The sequence below is a fragment of the Oncorhynchus nerka genome, linkage group LG5, assembly GCF_034236695.1.
Source record: "Oncorhynchus nerka isolate Pitt River linkage group LG5, Oner_Uvic_2.0, whole genome shotgun sequence".
NCBI lineage: Eukaryota > Metazoa > Chordata > Actinopteri > Salmoniformes > Salmonidae > Oncorhynchus > Oncorhynchus nerka.
Window position 1 is genome coordinate 61,669,230 of NC_088400.1, and position 20,247 is coordinate 61,689,476.

The 20,247-nt window shown below is 44.7% G+C and overlaps 1 protein-coding gene across 1 annotated transcript in view; it reads right to left on the minus strand.

Annotated features, from left to right (window-relative positions):
- Window positions 1-18,258, minus strand: part of LOC115119403 (mitogen-activated protein kinase kinase kinase kinase 4-like) — a 52,506-nt gene extending 34,248 nt beyond the window's left edge. The window contains 2 exon segments of the mRNA XM_065018822.1: window positions 17,334-17,399; window positions 17,758-18,258. Coding sequence (XP_064874894.1) covers window positions 17,334-17,399; window positions 17,758-17,814 — 123 coding nt within the window. The 5' untranslated portion in view covers window positions 17,815-18,258.
- Window positions 18,259-20,247: the final 1,989 nt, after the last annotated feature.

The following is a 20,247-nucleotide window of genomic DNA, read 5'->3' on the forward strand; positions in this document are numbered from 1 at the left end:
TATAAAAACATCAGTGACATTACTTATCACTCGAGTCCCCGTCGAGACAGGCAAGCCTTTGGTCGAGGTGAAAGGTCACAGGTGCATTGGATAGGTTCAGTTTTCACCCCCTGCGGGCCCCCCCACTCCCCCACTCCGTGAGCCCAGAGAATGCAGTCCTTAAGCATGATGCTTGGATGACAATCTTTGGAAGAAAATGTGGGTTTTATCCAGAAAATGAAGAGGAATCACCGTAACATTGTTGGATATGTAGGCCAATTCACTACTCGTGACGTGAATGTATTTTTGTGCACACTGATTTCTCATGTCTGAGATTCAGGTCATGGGGCGGGGTGGACTAGAAAATAAAGCAGGAAGGAATGTAGGCTATAGACAGGAAGCAGAGGATGATCGATCAACCAATCGGTGTGAGATAAGGCTTCAGGAGGACCCACATTGCTCCAGCCAGTCCCCTCTCTCATATCAGTCCTAAACTCCCCTCCACTATCACACAACACAAACAGTCACCTCAACTCAAGCCCCATCCTCCAATCCCAACCTGCTGGAGCTGAGCTACAGGGGCCTTGTCTGGACACAGCAGCCAGGGAAGGAGCTGACTGACTCAGGGGTCTTTAGTGGGCCCCTGGCCTGATACGGTGGCCCTGGAGAGGTAACCTGAAGCAGGGGGTTATCACTGAGCAGGCAGCTCCAGACACTTCATAAAGCCCCTAACCACAGCCAGATGTGCTGGCCTCTCTCCATCTCTAAAGACTGGAGCTCAGCAGGCGGACAGACAACCTCCCCGCTCCTTAGACTACAACCAGAGGGAGACAAGATCACACTGACACACTATTTAGCTAGTAGGCCATTCAACACAGTCTCTCTACAGAGCACTGAAACCCTCTCCTCGGTTCTTCTACATTCATCCAGTAAAACCAGAAGAAAATCCCACGCGGTCCCATTCCTTCCTTGTAAATCCTTCTCAGGTCAACGATCCTCTGGCAACACGTAGGCCATCTCCCACTAGAGGCGGAGCTTCCCAGAGGAATGACAGAACGCTGAAGTCACTTTACGTGACGGTAGTAAGATAGAGCAAGCCAGTTTGTTGTGAGCTAATGGACGGTCATCCATCCATGTTGTTACTGCCATCCATCCATCCATGTTATTATGCCACACACTGCTAAAGCATATAGCCCAGCTGCCATAAAGGTTGGCCAAGCACGTCAGAGGCAGTGAACAGGGAGGTGAGCTGGCTGGTAATGGGGGGCTAATAGCACCAGGGGGAGGGGTCAGATGAAGATGTAAGGTGACATTTGAGCAGGGAGAGAGGGGGTGGGTAGAGGGGGGTACAGGCATTGGGTGACGAGCTAATCCACCTTAGGGCAGGCAATGTATAGGCTAGGCTACACTTCACACACACACACACAGAAAGTAAACACACAGAGCAGGAACGTATATTGTTGCCTCTCAACACAAACCAGACGAGCAGTGGAGAGAGAGAGATGGTCTAGTGAGCAGCAGCACAAGACGGCCCAGAGTCTGTACTATACTGTATCTACTACACATACCAGCAAACTGACCCACTGCTGACCCTACCTCACTAACAGACCCTGTCTGTACTGTATCTACTACACATACCAGCCAACTGACCCACTGCTGACCCTACCTCACTAACAGACCCTGTCTGTACTGACCCTACCAGCCAACTGACCCACTGCTGACCCTACCTCACTAACAGACCCTGTCTGTACTGTATCTACTACACATACCAGCCAACTGACCCACTGCTCTCACTAACAGACCCTGTCTGTACTGTATCTACTACACATACCAGCCAACTGACCCACTGCTGACCCTACCTCACTAACAGACCCTGTCTGTACTGTACCCCTACTACACATACCAGCCAACTGACCCACTGCTGACCCTACCTCCTAACAGACCCTGTCCTCACTAACAGACCCTGTCTGTAACAGACTGTATCTACTACACATACCAGCCAACTGACCCACTGCTGACCCTACCTCACTAACAGACCCTGTCTGTACTGTATCTACTACACATACCAGCCAACTGACCCACTGCTGACCCTACCTCACTAACAGACCCTGTCTGTACTGTATCTACTACACATACCAGCCAACTGACCCACTGCTGACCCTACCTCACTAACAGACCCTGTCTGTACTGTATCTACTACACATACCAGCCAACTGACCCACTGCTGACCCTACTGCTGACCCTCACTAACAGACCACTGTATCTACAACCACCAGACTGACCCACACCCACTATGGATGTCTGTACTGTATCTACTACACATACCAGCCAACTGACCCACTGCTGACCCTACCTCACTAACAGACCCTGGACTGAACAGAACAGACAAAGACAGGCAGAAAGAGATGGGGGGAGAGGTCGTGGTTTACTCCTTGGTACAGCATGTAGAAGTCTGTGCATTCTCCGATCGGATATAGAGCCACACGTGACAGAGTCAGCGAGAGACTGAAGGAGTTGAGCCAGCCACTTCAGGCCAGTGGAGAAGCCAGCCGAAGCTGAACGGGCTGTGAGAGGAGAGACCAGTCAATAATGCAGCTGCTATTGATCACAGTGCAGCTGCTACAGCCTCTGAAGAAACACTCCAATAGAGAACACGTTTTCCTTCAGCACTTGGAGAGAAAAGGGCTGTGGTCTCAATCGAAGAGACGACTCTAAATTCCTAATTGAGTATCAGCCATAAAAACGGAGTTGCGTTCAATAAACTCAAAGTGTGGTCTTCTTCACCTGCTTGTTAGCGGATTGAACCGACGAGGTGCTACGGGAGAAACCTGACACCGAAAGGAAAGTCTGTTGAAGCTCAGACTGGGTGGGAAGGCCGTCTCGTTCGCGAGGGGCTTTTGTGTCTCGCCCCTGTATGATAATGAGGTGGCCCAGCGGGTCGCTCCTCACGCACACTTACACACAGACAAAGCAGAGTTGTGTTCAGGCAGTGGTGTGGACGGCCCAGGGGATGTGTGGGTCTTGTGACAGCCATTAGAGCAAGGGCCAGAGCAGGGGGGAGAAGAGACAAAAGAGCTGCAGCGGACTGTGTGTGTAGGGAAGACAAAGTGTGAGCACATGGACAGATCAGGCTAACTGTATCCAAACAACAACAAAAAGTGTTTTTCTAAATATTAGCTAGGTGGCTAGCTTTTATGAGGCCAGGAAACATATTCCTCACATGCTAGGAATGTATTTCCTCCACCGTTATAATGAAAAGGTGCCTCAGTCCCAAAACAAGATTTTTGTGAGGAGTGCTGATGACGTCACCCACTGTATGCACTTTCTGTAGCCTGAATGCGCCCTGACTGAGGTGGCCGAGACAGATCGGAACACAAAGCGACTTTTGTGCGTCTCGACCATCTTTTCAATGCCTTCCTTGTATTCTGATAGCAGAAGTCGCATGTAAGTGTAGACATGACCAGACGCACCTAGTAGTCACATGACCAGACGCACCTAGTAGTCACATGACCAGACGGACAGTAGTCTGTCCCTACAGATACGCTAATCCGTTTGCAAAACCTTTAGTGTTGCTCGCTAGCTAAAACAGGTTATCTGGCTAGTTAGCTACAGTAGTTATCTACTGCCATCAGTTGTGTCATCATATTTAGCTTATCCCACAGTTTATAAAAATACATTCTGACGTTTGAATATAGGGAATCTGGACACGGTAGACATTTAAAAATGTAGGTGTAGATGCATTCAGAATTCCATGATCAGAACACTAAAGCTGCATGACCTGTCAAGTCTAGACACGGCCTCTGAAGAAACAGGGTGAGACCGTGGCCCTGTCACAGAGTGGGTGACACATTCAACACCAGACCAGCTGATTGATCCCAGAGGGATTGGCTTCAATGGCTGTCCATCACTGGTCTGTGCACTCAAGTGGAATTGAAGCTAAGGTTTCCAGCGTTAGTACCAAATACCAATACTACCTTGCTAGATCAGAGATTAAAGGGGCGATCTGTGATCATTTTTGTACCCGAGAAGGTAATAGGAGCTAGACTACAGTCTGTGCAGACACCATGGGGTTAACCCACTGAGACATGCCTACTGCCTATGGCCCTCCACTCCCATTCCCAGCATACTAACCTACAATTGTGCCTCCACCAACTGTGGAAGGCTAGGCTATAAATAGCGGTTAAACCACAGCTAGCACCATTTAACTGAGCAGGCCCGGTTAGCTTCCTGCTGCATAGAGCACATTTACATTACATTTAAGTCATTTAGCAGACGCTCTTATCCAGAGCGACTTACAAATTGGGCACATTAACAGGTCTGTGTACTGGAGCTCAACACCGCTGCTTGGAGCACCTCACAGAGACATGTTTCCAAAGCTACACACACACACCTACAGGTGTTACCTAAACATAGATCTGTTTATAGGAGAATGAATGTTCAAGAGGATCTCTAACTTGTCTTCATACTGGTTCCATTTTGGTCCCTCGCCCGTACCACTTTGGGGTTAAACAGATCTGACCGAAAAACTATTAGCGGACTGGGAGGATCTGGGTACACCAAAGGGCCTAGTGGATGTAACAAGGAGCAAAAATGGAACCCAGGCCAGCATCATCCTTGCCGCTTCGCTCTGATGCTCCCCCAAATCCTCCTCCTGGGTTGGCCAGCCAGCCTTTAATGTGTGGAGTCCTCCCAGCAATACACAGTTTGTCCTGGGAGGTAGTGCAGAGCGAATAATCAAAATTACAATTATTTTCCCCCCGCTTTTTAAACAATTAATTGGCCGACGTCAGTTATTTCAGTTCCATTTATTCGTTTTTTTTTAGCTCAATGCAGTTTCTTTGGAGATAAATCAGATCTAGCCTGAATGTGCGATGTAGTAGGGGGCAAATATTCTACATACAGTACCAGTCAAAAGTTTGGACACACCTACTATTATTTCAAGGGGTTTTCTTCATATGTACTACGTTCTACATTGTAGAATAATAGTGAAGACATCAAAACTATGAAATAACATATGGAATCATGTAGTAACCCCCCCAAAAAAAGTGTTAAACAAATCAAAATATATTTTACATTCTTCAAAGTAGCCACCCTTTGCCTTGACAGCGTTGCACTCTCTTGGCATTCTCTTAACCAGCTTCATAGGTAGTCAGCTGGAATACATTTAAATTAACAGGTGTGCCTTGTTCAAGGTTAATTTCTGGAATTTCTTTCCTTCTTAAATGCATTTGAGCCAATCAGTTGTGTTGTGACAAGGTAGGGTTGGTATGCAGAAGACAGCCCTATTTGGTAAAAGATCAAGTCCGTATGTGACTGACCGCCTTGATTCCGTCTTATGTAGCAATATTCGAAATTGTGTTGTTTTTTATACATTGGACAAAAGCAGAGGCACAGAGATACACAGTGGTATATCATACACTGCATTTGAGGAACAATGGGAAAGAAATTCTGCTTTGAAACTTGGAACTTCACTTTTGAGAAAATGACCTTTGAATGTTTTGGTACCTGCTGGAGAGCTTTGTCTACACCAATTCAGCATTGTTCACACCCTCTTAAGCTTTAGCCCCACCCATCTCTCCATGGATTGATCTGAGCGTTCTGTCCTAACAACAAGTCAAGCACTCAAGCTAACTGGCTAAGATGAGAGAACCGTTCACTGACCATTTTACTCACCCTAACAGAGCTAGTTAGGCTGTTTTTATGTCATCCAGAGCGTTGGTGATTGCAACTGTGCTGCTGGCAACAATTTACGTTTCTTTGCCAACGTTTACTGACACCGGAAAAATGGAAACAGGCGTTAGGCGTTCTTAAATTCATCAGTTATTCTGCGCTCTCACACAGAGGAGTGCTCTGAAATCAGAGTAGATAGCCAGAGTAAATTTTGATTGATAAAATGTATATAAAGTTTTCATTGAAATGGTGCTCCTGTGAAGTAGTGACACACGACATAAGCCTAGTTTCCTGAAACGAGTCGCATATTATGGCAAGAACTCAAATAAGCAAACGACAGCTCATCATTACTGTAAGACATGAAGGTGAGTCAATCTGAAAAATGTGAACTTTCACAATGTCTTCAACTGCAGTCGCAAAAATCATCAAGCTCGACGATGAAACTGGACCGGCACAAGAAAGGAAGACTCAGTGTTACCTCTGCTGCAGAGGATAAGTTCGTTACAGTTACCAGCCTCAGAAATAAGCAATTATCTGCACCTCAGATTGCAGCCCAAATAAATGCTTCAAAGTTCAAGTAACAGACAGATCAACCTCAATTGTTCAGAGGAGACTGTGTGAATCAGGCCTTCATGGTTGAATTGCTGCAAAGAAAACACTACTAAAAAAGGACACCAATAAGAAGTAGAGACTTGCTTGGGCCAAGAAACATGAGCAGTGGACATTAGCCCGGAGGATATCTGTCCTTCTGTCCTCTGTGTCTATGTGAGACGCAGAGTAGGTGAATGGATGATCTCCGCATGCGTGTTTCCCACCATGAAGAGTGGTGGTATGATGGTGCTTTGCTAATGACACGGTCAGTGATTTATTTAGAATTCAAGGCACACTTAACCAGCATGGCTACCACAGCATTCTGCAGTGATCTGCCATCCCATTTGGTCTGCACTTAGTGGGACTCATTTGTTTTTCAACAGGATAATGACCCAACACACACCTCCAAGCTGTGTAAGGGCTATTTGACCAAGAAGGAGTGTGACGGAGTGCTGCATCAGATGACCTGGCCTCCACAATCACCCGACCTCAACCAATTGAGATGGTTTGGGATGAGTTGACAGCAGAGTGAAGGAAAAGCAGCCAACAAGTGCTCAGCATGTGGGAACTCCTTCAAGACTGTTGTAAAAGCCTTCCAGGTGACTACCACATGGAATTGGTTGAGAGAATGCAAAGGTAGTGCAAAGCAGTCATCAAGGCAAAGGGTGACTACTTTAAAGAATCTCAAATATATTTTGATTTGTTTTAACACTTTTTGGTTACTACATGATTCCATGTGTTATTTCATAGTTTTTATGTCTTTATTATTCTACAATGTAGGAAATAGTACAATAAAGAAAAATCCTTAAATGAGAAGGCTTGCCAAAACTTTTGACTCTAGTTTAAGGGAGAAAACGTATTAATTAACTACAATAACCATAATCCATTGCGCTCTTACTAGTCCGGTCTTTATAGGAACTGAAATGGAGAGAAGAATCTCGATCTGAAAATACATGATCTAAAAGATAGTTGGTATTCAGCAGTCATAAAAGATAGTTGGTATTCAGCAGTCATAAAAGATAGTTGGTATTCAGCAGTCATAAAAGATAGTTGGTATTCAGCAGTCATAAAAGATAGTTGGTATTCAGCAGTCATAAAAGATAGTTGGTATTCAGCAGTCATAAAAGATAGTTGGTATTCAGCAGTCATAAAAGATAGTTGGTATTCAGCAGTCATAAAAGAATGCCTTCTTTACTTTGATGAACTACTAAAATAGTGATTTTGTCAGACAGCGTAGGCTGCAGCTCTACAGAGATGAGATGACTTGGAATTAAAATAGTAGTCATCAAATAAAACGTCATGAAATTGTATTAATTGTTTTATTCTGTGTTACATCATTCAAACCACATAATGCAAAGTGCATTTAATGTCCACCCCAAAAATATACCGAAAACAGTGATTATTTGTAAAGAATCGAACAAAAAAACTCTCAAAAAGCATTAAAATCACTAGCATTAGTTGGAAGATACCCACCTCCATACAGACAGACAGCACCACCATACCCTGCCTGGCCTACCCCCTCCACTACCCACATGGCAGCCTGGGTAAAGATGGCTAAGTGGTACAGAGAGGAGAGATGGGGAAGAGGAGGAAAAGACAGGGAGGGGCAGAGACTGGGGATGTCTAGACGATTAGGAGGCAGACAGGTGTGCTTGCGTCTGTGTTGCATCATCCGTCACCGGCAGTTCTCCTTTGTTTAGCCCATCTACATCCTTTAATGGCAGGGTCCCCCCAAGCACTACACAGCTGATTTAAATAACCAACTCATCATCAAGCTATTATTTGAATCAGCTGTGTAGTGCTTTGGCAAAAACCAAAACCTGCACCAAGGAGAGGGGGGGGGCTCAGGACTGAGTTTAGAAACCTTGCTCTATGGTGGTGTCATGGGTTTAGATCCTGGGAAGTTTGCCTTTCATTCAAGGAAAAATTAAGCGCCGTTAAATTATCTTACATTTACATTTACATTTAAGTCATTTAGCAGACGCTCTTATCCAGAGCGACTTACAAATTGGTGCGTTCACCTTAAGACATCCAGTGGAACAGCCACTTTACAATAGTGCATCTAAATCTTTTAAGGGGGGGTGAGAAGGATTACTTTATCCTATCCTAGGTATTCCTGAAAGAGGTGGGGTTTCAGGTGTCTCATCTTCATCCTTATGTCTCCCATAATAAAGACAGCTTAAAGTGAGGAAATTGAAATCCCAACTACAAGTTTCTGATGCCATTTTAGGACAGATGAAATGTGAAAGCAAAGCCAATATAAAGGCAATAGCCCAAATACAATATGGAAGCTAGCCCAGTATGGGTCCTTTTCAGCGTTACTGCCACAGAGGGTTCGACGATCTCATGACCTATGACCTTTCCTCTGTACCTGCAAGGGGGGGTTACATGTGGCCTCGATCACAGAGACATGGCACCGTGTCAAACAGAGTGTTGGAACCAGTGACCCTCAGTGTGCACCTTACAAATCACAGAACTGGGCCAAGCTATTTAAAGCTGCAGCAGACCTCTCACCCTGGGTCCACACAAACCTGCCAAGTACTTCCCCTGGCAAAGCGGACATGGGCGAGAGAGCGAAAGAGTGGGAGAGAGAGGGTAGGGGGATGATTTGAGGTTATGAGCAAGCAGGAGAAGTAAAATGGTTTACACACAGGTCAAACGAGAGAAGGGGGCAAGAGAAGGGAGAGAGGGGGAAGGAAAGCAATGGAGTGCAAAAGAGAGGTCACAGGAGCTGCCAGCACCACGGGACTGTGGGTATATTCCCCCAGCATCCCTGTAGATTCGGCTGACATGGACTGCAGAGTAGAAGCCGGTGGGTGGTGAGGGAAGAGAAAGAGGCATGATGTTTAAGAGAGGTTGGCACATCATAGGGATTAAGAGCGCTAGGGCACCACCAGCCCTGCAGGCCTGACAGACAGAGTGGCTGGCTAACTAGGTCTATATATGGCCATTCTGTACAGCCCAGTAGAGGGAATCCTCCCCCACATACCACGCACCAATGGAGAACTTAATGAATTCTTCAGGTTTTGTTTTTATCGCTATCATTTTCTCTTCTCAGACGCACCGGAGGGCTCTCCATCCCATCTCTCAGTGCCAGCTGGTCTGGGGCCAAAGAAGAGATCAAACTGATCTGAGAATCCCATTGTGGAGTCAGTCAGTGCAGGAAGAGGCTTTTCAGGGGTATAGAAATAACATACAACTTCAGCCTACCACCACAATGGGACTAGGAGGTCATGGCCTGTGTAGTAGTAGGCAAAAACAAATCATGTAAATGATGGTGGTAATATGAAGACACTGCAAATCCAACAACTAACTGTATTGAGACGTAGGACCACTAGATACAGTCTGGATCAACCATACAAAGCTGTGCACATCGGAGACCAGTGTGGATATTGATGACTTTCTCCTTAATGAGACAACGGCCAATTGTTCAGTGGCTAGGGGAGCACCATGAAGACACCGGATGCTGAAGATGGGGTTGGCTGGGGAGGAAGAACCACTGCCACTTTGTGGGTACTGAGAAGAGGACGGATTTCCCACAAACACTATGTCAATGCCGTTCAGGGAGATTGTAGTGCTGCAGCAAGCCATAACCCCCGAGCATGTATTTCGCCTCCCTCCTATTTCGATGCTTTTAGTGCAATTGGGACTAGTACCAGGGTTTATCATAAGCAATTAATTAAGAAATATTGAGAGGCAGAAGGAGGGGGGGCGCTGGCAGTACGATTTGGTATAAAACAATGTGATTGGGGGAAATAGCCAAAGCTATTGCATCCACAACTAAAGGATCCGCCATTTTAAAATGTTCAGTGTAACATTACAGCAGCCACCAGCACCACCACATTGCCCATTTTGAGAAGGGTCCTCCTGTAAAAATGTAAGTTGAGAAACGGTATCTACTAGCTTTCATTCCAGTGCAAGGTGAGAATTAGGAATGTTACTGGGTAACCTCTGTCGAAACTACATTTGACTGGTCTTGCATATCATTCTATTGGTTCATTTGCATAATTTAGTGGAATTAAATTGGCGCGTATGTATTTTCGTTAAGACATCACATGCGCACAGCATACAGATCCTAGTTCGAGGAGCGGAATAGCCCATCACCTGTCAAGACAGCGCGAGAGCACCTCAAAAAGCTGGTACTGGACTGTAAACGTGTGGTTTTAGAATGTTTTTGAGATGGCCACTATTAAAAAAAAAAAGAGCTACTATTTTTATTTCTCAATCTCAACTCGTAATTCAAGCTCGCTTGCCATTCGGAAGGCATAGGCTATAGTCAACGGTAGGCAGGCTATCAATGCGTCGCCAATCACTTTGCAACGTGAGCGTCAGGCACTATAATTGTTTGAAACCTAAACGTTTTACTTAACTTCAAATAATGAGGCATATCTTACCTTACCTTTAAAGTAATCCAACCAAAAGTGCACAACAAAACAACTTCTCCGTGCAAGTCATACGTTTATAGGACAAATATGCTCACGTTAAATCATGAGTATCCTGACGCATCACTTGTGTCCAAATCTTCATATTAATTTCGATTTGGTATTCCAACAACATGCGAGAGAATAGCCACTAACTGCTACCTGAATAGTCTATATTCAGTAGTCGAGATCCCCGGTACAGCCCTCGTCTCCCCTAACCTGCATCAGATGTGTTCATAAATGCGCTGCTACTCACATAAAAGTTTGAGATGTCAAGTTACGATGTCAAAAAAACAAAGGTTATTTTTCTGCGTTTGGTCCGGACTGCGTTCTCACCTGCAGCGAACCGCACCAACGTACAAATTGAATCAGACCAAAATCACCCTTTTTAGAGAGAACCATGCTGCATTGTTTAGTACGGATAAAGTTCACACCAGTCCAAACGAACCGAACTAAATAAGTAAACGGACTAAGGGGGTATACGCACCAGTTTGGGGGGGAACACACCAAACCAACTTGGTGTGAAAGCCCTCTTACAGTCTGACTACACCGTTCACGTCGCGTGCGTGAGCATTGCAAAATAAATTTAGAGATCTTTTATTCAATTATTGACCCACACTACTCGCGCCAACGAACGTCTGCGTTGGCCACGGGATAAAATACAAGTCAGTTCTATTTCTGACGCAGATCACGCTGCAAGTCCTGCCTCTCCCATCTCCACATTGGTTTATAGAAGCAGGTACCCACGTGCCATCTCCCCATTAGTTATACCCACATGGGTGACTGAAAGACGAACGAGGTCAGTGGCGGTAATGCACCTCATTTATGAAAGTTGCCAATCGCAATATAAAGTCAAGAGAAGAAAAAGCCTGGAAGGAGTGGAGATGACTAGAAACGATTCAGTTGACCGTTTTGTGTGTGGATTAATTGGTGGAGTAGAGGACCTTGTGCATTTCAGGTAAAGTAACAACTCAATGTTTATATCCCAGGACAAATTAATCAAATCAAATTTTATTTGTCACATACACATGGTTAGCAGATGTTAGTGCGAGTGTAGCGAAATGCTTGTGCTTCTAGTTCCGACAATGCAGTAATAACCAACAAGTAATCTAACTAACAATTCCAAAACTACTGTCTTATACACAGTGTAAGGGGATAAAGAATATGTACATAAGGATATATGAATGAGTGATGGTACAGGGCAGCATACAGTAGATGGTATAGAGTACAGTATATACATATGAGATGAGTATGTAGACAAAGTGGCATAGTTAAAGTGGCTAGTGATACATGTATTACATAAGGATGCAGTCGATGATATAGAGTACAGTATATACGTATGCATATGAGATGAATAATGTAGGGTAAGTAACATTATATAAGGTAGCATTGTTTAAAGTGGCTAGTGATATATTTACATCATTTCCCATCAATTCCCATTATTAAAGTGGCTGGAGTTGAGTCAGTGTCAGTGTGTTGGCAGCAGCCACTCAATGTTAGTGGTGGCTGTTTAACAGTCTGATGGCCTTGAGATAGAAGCTGTTTTTCAGTTTCTCGGTCCCAGCTTTGATGCACCTGTACTGACCTCGCCTTCTGGATGATAGCGGGGTGAACAGGCAGTGGCTCGGGTGGTTGCAAGTGCAAGCTAGCTAGCTAAATTTCCATAAATGTTTAATGCTTTTCGACCTGTCCCCAAATTAATATAATTGGTTCAGAGTCTGTTTTGATATTTAACCTCTCTATGGTATGTGGGACGCTAGCATCCCACCTGGCCAACATCCAGTGAGATTGCAGAGCGCCAAATTCAAATAAAGAAATACTCATTATAAAAATTCAGAAAAGATAACCCTATGTAAAATAGTTGTAAAGATTAATTTCTTGTGAATCCAACCACGGTGTCAGATTTTAAAAATGATTTACAGCGAAAGCATACCTTACGATTATTTGAGAACATAGCCCAGCAAACAAATCATTACAAACAGTAACCAGCCAAGTAGAAGAGTTACAAGTCAGATTGATAATGTAATGGCATTGAATAGAAAACTACAACAACAAAAATCCTACTACATGAATGGATTTCTCATGTTTTTGCCTGCCAAATCAGTTCTGTTATACTCAGAGACACTATGTTAACAGTTTTGGAAACTTTAGAGTGTTTTCTATCCAAATCTATCAATTATATACATATCCTATCTCCTGGGCCTGAGTAGAAGGCTGTTTAATTTGGGCATGCTTTTCATCCAAAATTCCAAATGCTGCCCCCTACCCTAGAGAAGTTAAACTGTGTGTCGTTATCACATTTGGTGTGGGGGACAAAATAAATGTATGCATGTTGGCACACGCGCGCAGCCTGTTTGGGTTCCGTGTTAGTTTCTAACTGAGATTTTCCATCTCTGTCACATATGGAAGCGGTCGCATTAGGCGAGCTGTTTACAACGGTTCACCCGCAAATTGCATTTTGACAAAAGTTTCAAAATGGCATTTTATTTAATAGCTGCTTCATTACAGGAACTGCATGTTCAATAATAGGCTACAGCCTTTTGACTGTAAGACGATAGGCTTGCTATTGTTGCATCTTTCCATTAAGCTCTTAATGAAAAATGTCCTTCCTGGTATGAATACATAGCAGGCTAGTTTCTGTAGAAAGAAATGTAACGTTTGTTGACCGGTTAAAGAGGGTGGCGGTTAGTCGACAGCAATATTTACCTAAATTTGCATCCCTAGTAAGCATATAAAATGATGTCACCCTTCCTCGACTGTCACACCCACATATTGACAGATAAGACTTCAAAAAGGTCATTCAACTGGTTGGCCAAGTCAATCTAAACCCCTGAGCTACCACTGAGCTTAACAGTAAGATCTAAACCTGGCACGAGCCCCAAACAACAATCACTGACACCTTGCCTCTGCTGCTGCGATTGGCTGCAGGCATTTGAATCCAGAAGAGTCACATCGTGCTGCACGGGGCTGTGATATGGCATTTCAGTTCTTTAGAGTGCCTGCAACCCGCTTCTGTCAAAAGCTCCAAATGAAAAGGTCAGTCATTCAGTGAGGTACTGGATGTCATCTGGGCTAGCTGCAACAAACAGGCCGTGGCGTCTGGTTCTGAGATGAACAGTGTCACAAAAACATACCCACAAGGCAAACAGTTTGAAAACAAAAATAACAAACAGAAGGGGACATAGATGAAGTAGTTCCCCCAAAAAACGTCAGCGTTTCAAAACTGTAATTATATGCAAGAAATTGGCTTGGGCCTTCAAAAAAGACGAAATAGACTGTGCTTGATTGTCTTATTGTGAGAGGTTTGAATGGGTGAAAAACTACTTTGCAAAGAACAAGAAAAAGGCTCACAGAAAGAGATAGAAAGTTGTATTTCCGGAACAGGGCTAGTTGATTATTCAGCATGAGACCCGACTGATGAACACATCCTTTCAGTGGGTCTGGTGGTGGTTCCCAAAGAGAGCCAGAGACAAAACCAGCTTTGTAATGAAGCTGCCTGGCCATGCAGGCTCTGTCTGGGGCCCAGGACAGCTGCTCCTCCTCCTCCAGTTCCAGCTAGCACCCCTCAGTCAGACCACACGCTCACTCGTCTGTCTGATAGTTAACTAACAGTGTTACTGCACTAACCTGGCATTGGTGTCAGGCAGCTGATGGAGGTAGGGGAAAAACACACACACACGCACAAAAGTATGTGGACAAACTTTAAAATGAGTGGATTTGTACATTTCAGCCACACCAGTTGCTGACAGGTATATATAAAATCAAGCACACATCCATGCAATCTCCATAGATAAAAACTGTTATTCTACTGCCCTTATTGAAGAGCTCAGGTGACTTTTAACGTGGCATCATCATAGGATGCCACCTTTCCAACAAGTTAGTTTGTCAAATTTCTGCCCTGCTAGAGCTCCCCCGGTCAAGTGTAAGTGCTGTTATTGTGAAGTGGAAATGTCAAGGCAAAACAGCTCAAGCCGCAAAGTGGTAGGCCACACAATCTCACAGAACTGGACCGTCGAGTGCGGAAGTGCATAAAAATTGGTCGACCCTCAGTTGCGAAACTCACTACCATGTTCCAAACTGCCCCTGGGGGCAACGTCAGCACAAGAACTGTTCGTCGGGAGCGTCATGAAATGGGATTCCATGGCCGAGCAGCCACACACAAGCCTAAGATCATCATGCGCAACGCCAAGCTTTGGCTGGAGTGGTGTAAAGCTTGCCTCCATTGGAGGCTGTGAAATGATGAATCACGCTTCACCATCTGGCAGTCCGATGGACAAATCTGGGTTTGGCGGATACTAGGAGAATGCTACCTACCCCAATGCAGTGCCAACTGTAAAGTTTGGTGGAAGAGCAAAAACGGTCTGGGAGTGTTTTTCATGGTTTGGGCTAAGCCCCTTAGTTCCAGCGAAGGAAAATATTAACGCTAGAGCATACAATGACATTCTAGACAATTCTGTGCTTCCAATTCTGTGGCAACAGTTTGGGGGAGGCTCTTTTCTGTTTCAGCATGACAATGTCTCCATGCACAAAGCGAGGTCCATACAGTAATGGTTGGCCGGGATCGGTGTGGAAGAACTTGACTGACCTGCACAGAGCCATGACCTCAACCCCATCGAACACCTTTGGGAACGCCGACTGCGAGCCAAACTTAATCGCCCATCATCAGTGCCCGACATCACTACTGCTCTTGTGGCTGAATGGAAGCAAGTCCCCGCCGCAATGTTCCAACATCTAGTGAAAAGCCTTCCCAGAAAAGTGGAGGCTGTTATAGCAGAAAACAGGGTACCAACTCCATATTAATGGCCATTTTTTTGCAACGAGATGTTCAACGAGCAGGTGTCCACATACAGCTGTAGTGTATGTGTAGTGTACATAACTGGGCTACATATTAGCCTAGTTTATAACCTGCAGTTCACAGTACAGTCTCACTAGAGGAAGGGGAATAATTGATTGAAACAAACTGCCTTTATTTGGCAAGACAATTATGTAGGTTAGAAGTTGGCATACAGTAAACCTCTGACATCCAATGGCTTTGGGACTGTCTGCTGTGAAAATGTACAGCAAACCAGAGCATGTCGACCGAACTGTCTGCAGAACAGAAAATGAAGACGTATGAATTTCAGGATAAAAATATTACCCCCTGGTTCTCCATCTTTCAAACCAGCTGCCACAGACAAGTTGGCTTTACTTTGGCTTTACTTAGACCAAGGATGTCCTCCATTTTGCGGAACTAAACAGGCACATACACAGCCAGCCCGGGGCCCTTTTGCAGGACGTCCATTCTATTCCGTGCAGTGTGGAAGAATGGCCCAGGCTCTGCCTGACTATAAATAGCGAAAGATAGCATAAGGCCCATATGAGCCTTTGATGTAAACGTTTTAACGCACCAATTCCAATAAACTCTAGTCAATCATTTGGTGAAATTTAGAAAGAGCCGTAAAGAGATTGAGAGTGAGTGACAAAAACCTCAAAGTAAATAATTCTCTCCACATAGACCCATGAAGCCATCTGTTCATGGAAGGAAGATGTTGCAAGCAAGTTTTCCATTACCAATGGGGTCACATGACCAAAAGAAAACAGCATTGGTCTTTAAAGCCCTCTGTTCCACGGGGTTGGATCAGATGAATGGTCCTGCTTTTCCGTTTGAACATCCAGACTACCACTGTTGATTCTCCTCAGTCAGGAGTCCAGACTACCACTGTTGATTCTCCTCAGTCAGGAGTCCAGACTACCACTGTTGATTCTCCTCAGTCAGGAGTCCAGACTACCCTGCTCCTGATAGTTAAGAGAATAGCCCCAGGACACAGCACTGCTGCAGCCCCTGTGAACCACCCTGTTTGAAAGGAGGGGTTAAACACAGACCAGACCTTCCAATGGAAATGAGGGTACGGGGAAGAGAGGTAGGTCACCAATAGTGGGTCAGACTCATCCTCAAAATCCAAGAGACGGAACCCACCAAATTCTCCAAAAAAGGTACATTTCAACAATTACTTTAAACAGTCACTATGATAGTTTTCACAGAGAAACGTGACACCAAGAAACAGATGGTTGAGAGAGAGGGGGGGAAAGCCTGCTGTGTAACACATGATATTTTACTTAACCAAATTGTCTATGAAGCAAGTCCTAGTCTGGATCGTCAGGCAGCAGTAGTCGATTCCCTTTCCCCCCTCTCTCCGCAGCAGGATGTGATGTAGGACATGTGCTGCACTTTAAAAACACTCATAGTAACACCTGTCTGCAAACCCAGTTGCCATTTACTTCTAAATATTCATGGGAATTAACAGAAAAAAAGTCAACTTCAGAAACAAATTAACTGAGCGTTAAAGGCCTAACCTGGGTAGAAGATGAGAAACAGAGGAGCTTGGGTTAATGGAGTGGTGCATGGATTGATTGCAAGCTACCTTCCATATTTCACCAAATATGTTTTTACAAGCAATAATACACAGAGGGACATCACCTTTACCAATCCAACCAGGGATTATTGGGGTGCAATGGCAAACATCCTGACGAGACATCTTGACATGAATCTATTCCATCACACAAGCATGACATCTGGATGTTTTCGATGATCAATGCCAAAACTGCATCAATGTAACGTTAGCGATTTAGTGTCAGAAATCAGTATCGAAGATTAGGCCACAGACGAAGAAAATAATATATATTGGAACAAACCTTGTATACTTGTCCATAGGTGCCATTTCCGACCACTTCCACCAATTCAAAAATCCCTGCTGGATCCTGAAACGAGTCAAAGATATATATTTTTTACACAACCATAAAAAAAAATTGAAAATGCTTTTGAATAATTGTTGCAAAAATGTGACCTAGATTAACGCAGCTGTTGCGCCCTGATCTCCACAACATGCCAAATGCATTTCGAACAAAGGAAAGCCAGGCAGCACGACAGCTTTCTCTCGATCCGAAGAATAAATAAATAAGCCTCCCAAAAATGGTAACCCCGAAAATGTCTCCATATTTTATTGGGTAAAACTGTTCGCATTGTTTTATATAACGTTAACTCACTGTAGTGGAATAGATTACATCTGGGGGTAGCCTAATCTTTAAATAAAAGACACTGCCCTTGTCCACCACTCACCCGCAATGAAGCCAGGTCTATTTCGACCAGACTTTTAGCAGGAGAGTCGTTCGCCATCTTTTAAATATAAACCGATCCTTCCTTCGCGTTGTGGAATCTTTGATATGGTATCATTTGCGGCGCATCCTTGTAGAAAAACAACCCCTCGAGTATTCCTCTTTGTGGTCCGCTACTGTTGTCGAGGACACTAGGCTACTCCATGTTGAGGTGGCAGCTCGGCCCTTCGCTCGCTCAACTCCCAGTTCTGCTCCTCCTCGCTCCCTGGCTAGTGAGAACCGCACAAACACAGGAAGCCGGTCGGGAATCAGAGGGGCAGGGCCTTGATGCAATAACCGGGGAGTGGGTGATTAATCAGTAAAGAAATATAGATACAAAGCTATTTCTATTCTTCTCTGCCTCATCTAGGCCCTAAAAAAACAAAACGACTTTTTCATGTAAAAACGAAGGATGTCTGTACAGAATAGGTGCGAGAGAAAAGGCGAGGCAGGCCTCTATCGCACAGAATCATGGGCATGCGCACGTGAGCCATCGGTGTCAATATTCGTAATCATGGGTGTGGCAAGGGAACGATCGAACGAGCCTGAGCGGAGCGTGAACTGAAACGTCATTATTTGCTATGTATGTGCTACCGCATTAGGCTACCCTCATTGAGAGGCGTTCATACATTGTCGTTTGAGCTCCATGTGCTGTCCCCCATGATAAATAATTGTCTATATTTAGTTATTAGGAAAGGTAGAGCGGACACACTGCTCACTGTGTACTATTAGGGGAGTCTCGACCCCTCATCCTAAATCAGTTCCCCAGGGTGATATTTCCCCTACCTGCTTCCTTTGCTCACTTCCCTTTCTCGTCATTACTGATATGTATACAGCTGATCCTGTCGCAGTCAATTTGCATCTGGTCAAAGACCCCCTAGCCTCATATTCAGACACCTTTCTATGGTTGCCCCGTGCTTCATAACATCAGTGTGGTGGTAACTCACACATGGAACCTGTTCTTTCCTACTATAGATCATGTACAAAATGGCAAGCAACAACGTTTCTTGTGAAGGAGCCGTCCTAACCCCCATGCACATCAAGGGGTTCAAAAAAAAGAATAACTGGACAGATAAAAATGGTCAGAATTCAATAAATATTTATTAGGCTATAAAACAGATGGTTCAAAGAGACCATGCTAAAAAGATCTGCAGATCATTCATTTCCCACTGTTCAAATAGACCCCCTATCAAGACACAAACCGTGGCCTGACTGTTGAGGTTGACGTTGATGGTAAACGCATAACTATATCGAATGGTTTGAATAATACACGTTTTGGGCCTAATGAACACACACATAACAAAATCATACATTTAAAAGGTATAAGTTAAGATTCATTGAATGCAATTTTCACATTCGTGTTACCAAAAATGTAGTGACGAGCAATTTCTGCAAATGTGTCTGGCACACAGGAGGTTGGTGGCACCTTTACTGGGGAGGACGGGCTCATGGTAATGGCTGGAACGGAATCAGTGGAATGGTATCAAATACATCAAACATGGTTTGCAGCCATTCCATTCGCGCCGTTCCAGCCATTATTTGGAGCCGTCCTCCTCTCAGCAGCCGCCACTGGTCTGGGAGAATGATGGCGTGTGTGTTTATCAAGAGTGTTTGGAAATGAATCAATTCTGGAGAATCCAGATCCTTCCAACATGGTGATGACGGAGCACGGAGGTGACTCATTGTCTACAAATATGACATGTCGTCTTCGGTTCTGACTTCTAAGTAACCGAAATTACTCACCTGGCTGCTTCTCCAAGATCTGACTGTGTGGGTGAGATATGCCAAGTCACAGAAGCTTTTAATGTGGTGACCACACAGTACACCAGTCCTTACAATTTGGAATATGGCATATGTTGTGCCTTTGCCCAGGCCTCTTGACAACCTCTGATTGTGGGGGGGAAAGAGACCCACTGTGTGATTTTGGAATAGACTCATGTAGATAACTATGAAGGCGAGTGTCTATGCATGCCTCACAAAAGCACATTGGGAAAAAACACCACTTGGCCTAATTGTTACTGTAAAAAACAAAAATGTTACTGTACAGCACATCAAACTCATTCCGCAGAATGTCTGAAGCTTTTTGCTCCACCCTTGTACTTGATTGATGAATTAAGGTCACTAATTAGCAAGGAGCTCCCCTCACCTGGTTGTGTGAGGGGAGCGACTCATTGCGAGCTCACAGAACAGGGCTCCGGGCAGCCGAGCGGAAATGGAGGAAAACTCGCCTCCCTGCGGACCTGGCATCCTTTCACTCCCTCCTCTCTACATTTTCCTCTTCTGTCTCTGCTGCTAAAGCCACTTTCTACCACTCTAAATTCCAAGCATCTGCCTCTAACCCTAGGAAGCTCTTTGCCACCTTCTCCTCCCTCCTGAATCCTCCTCCCCTCACATGGTCCCCCTCCTCCCTCTCTGCAGATGACTCTGCATGTCTGGCAACCATTTTGAAAAGAAG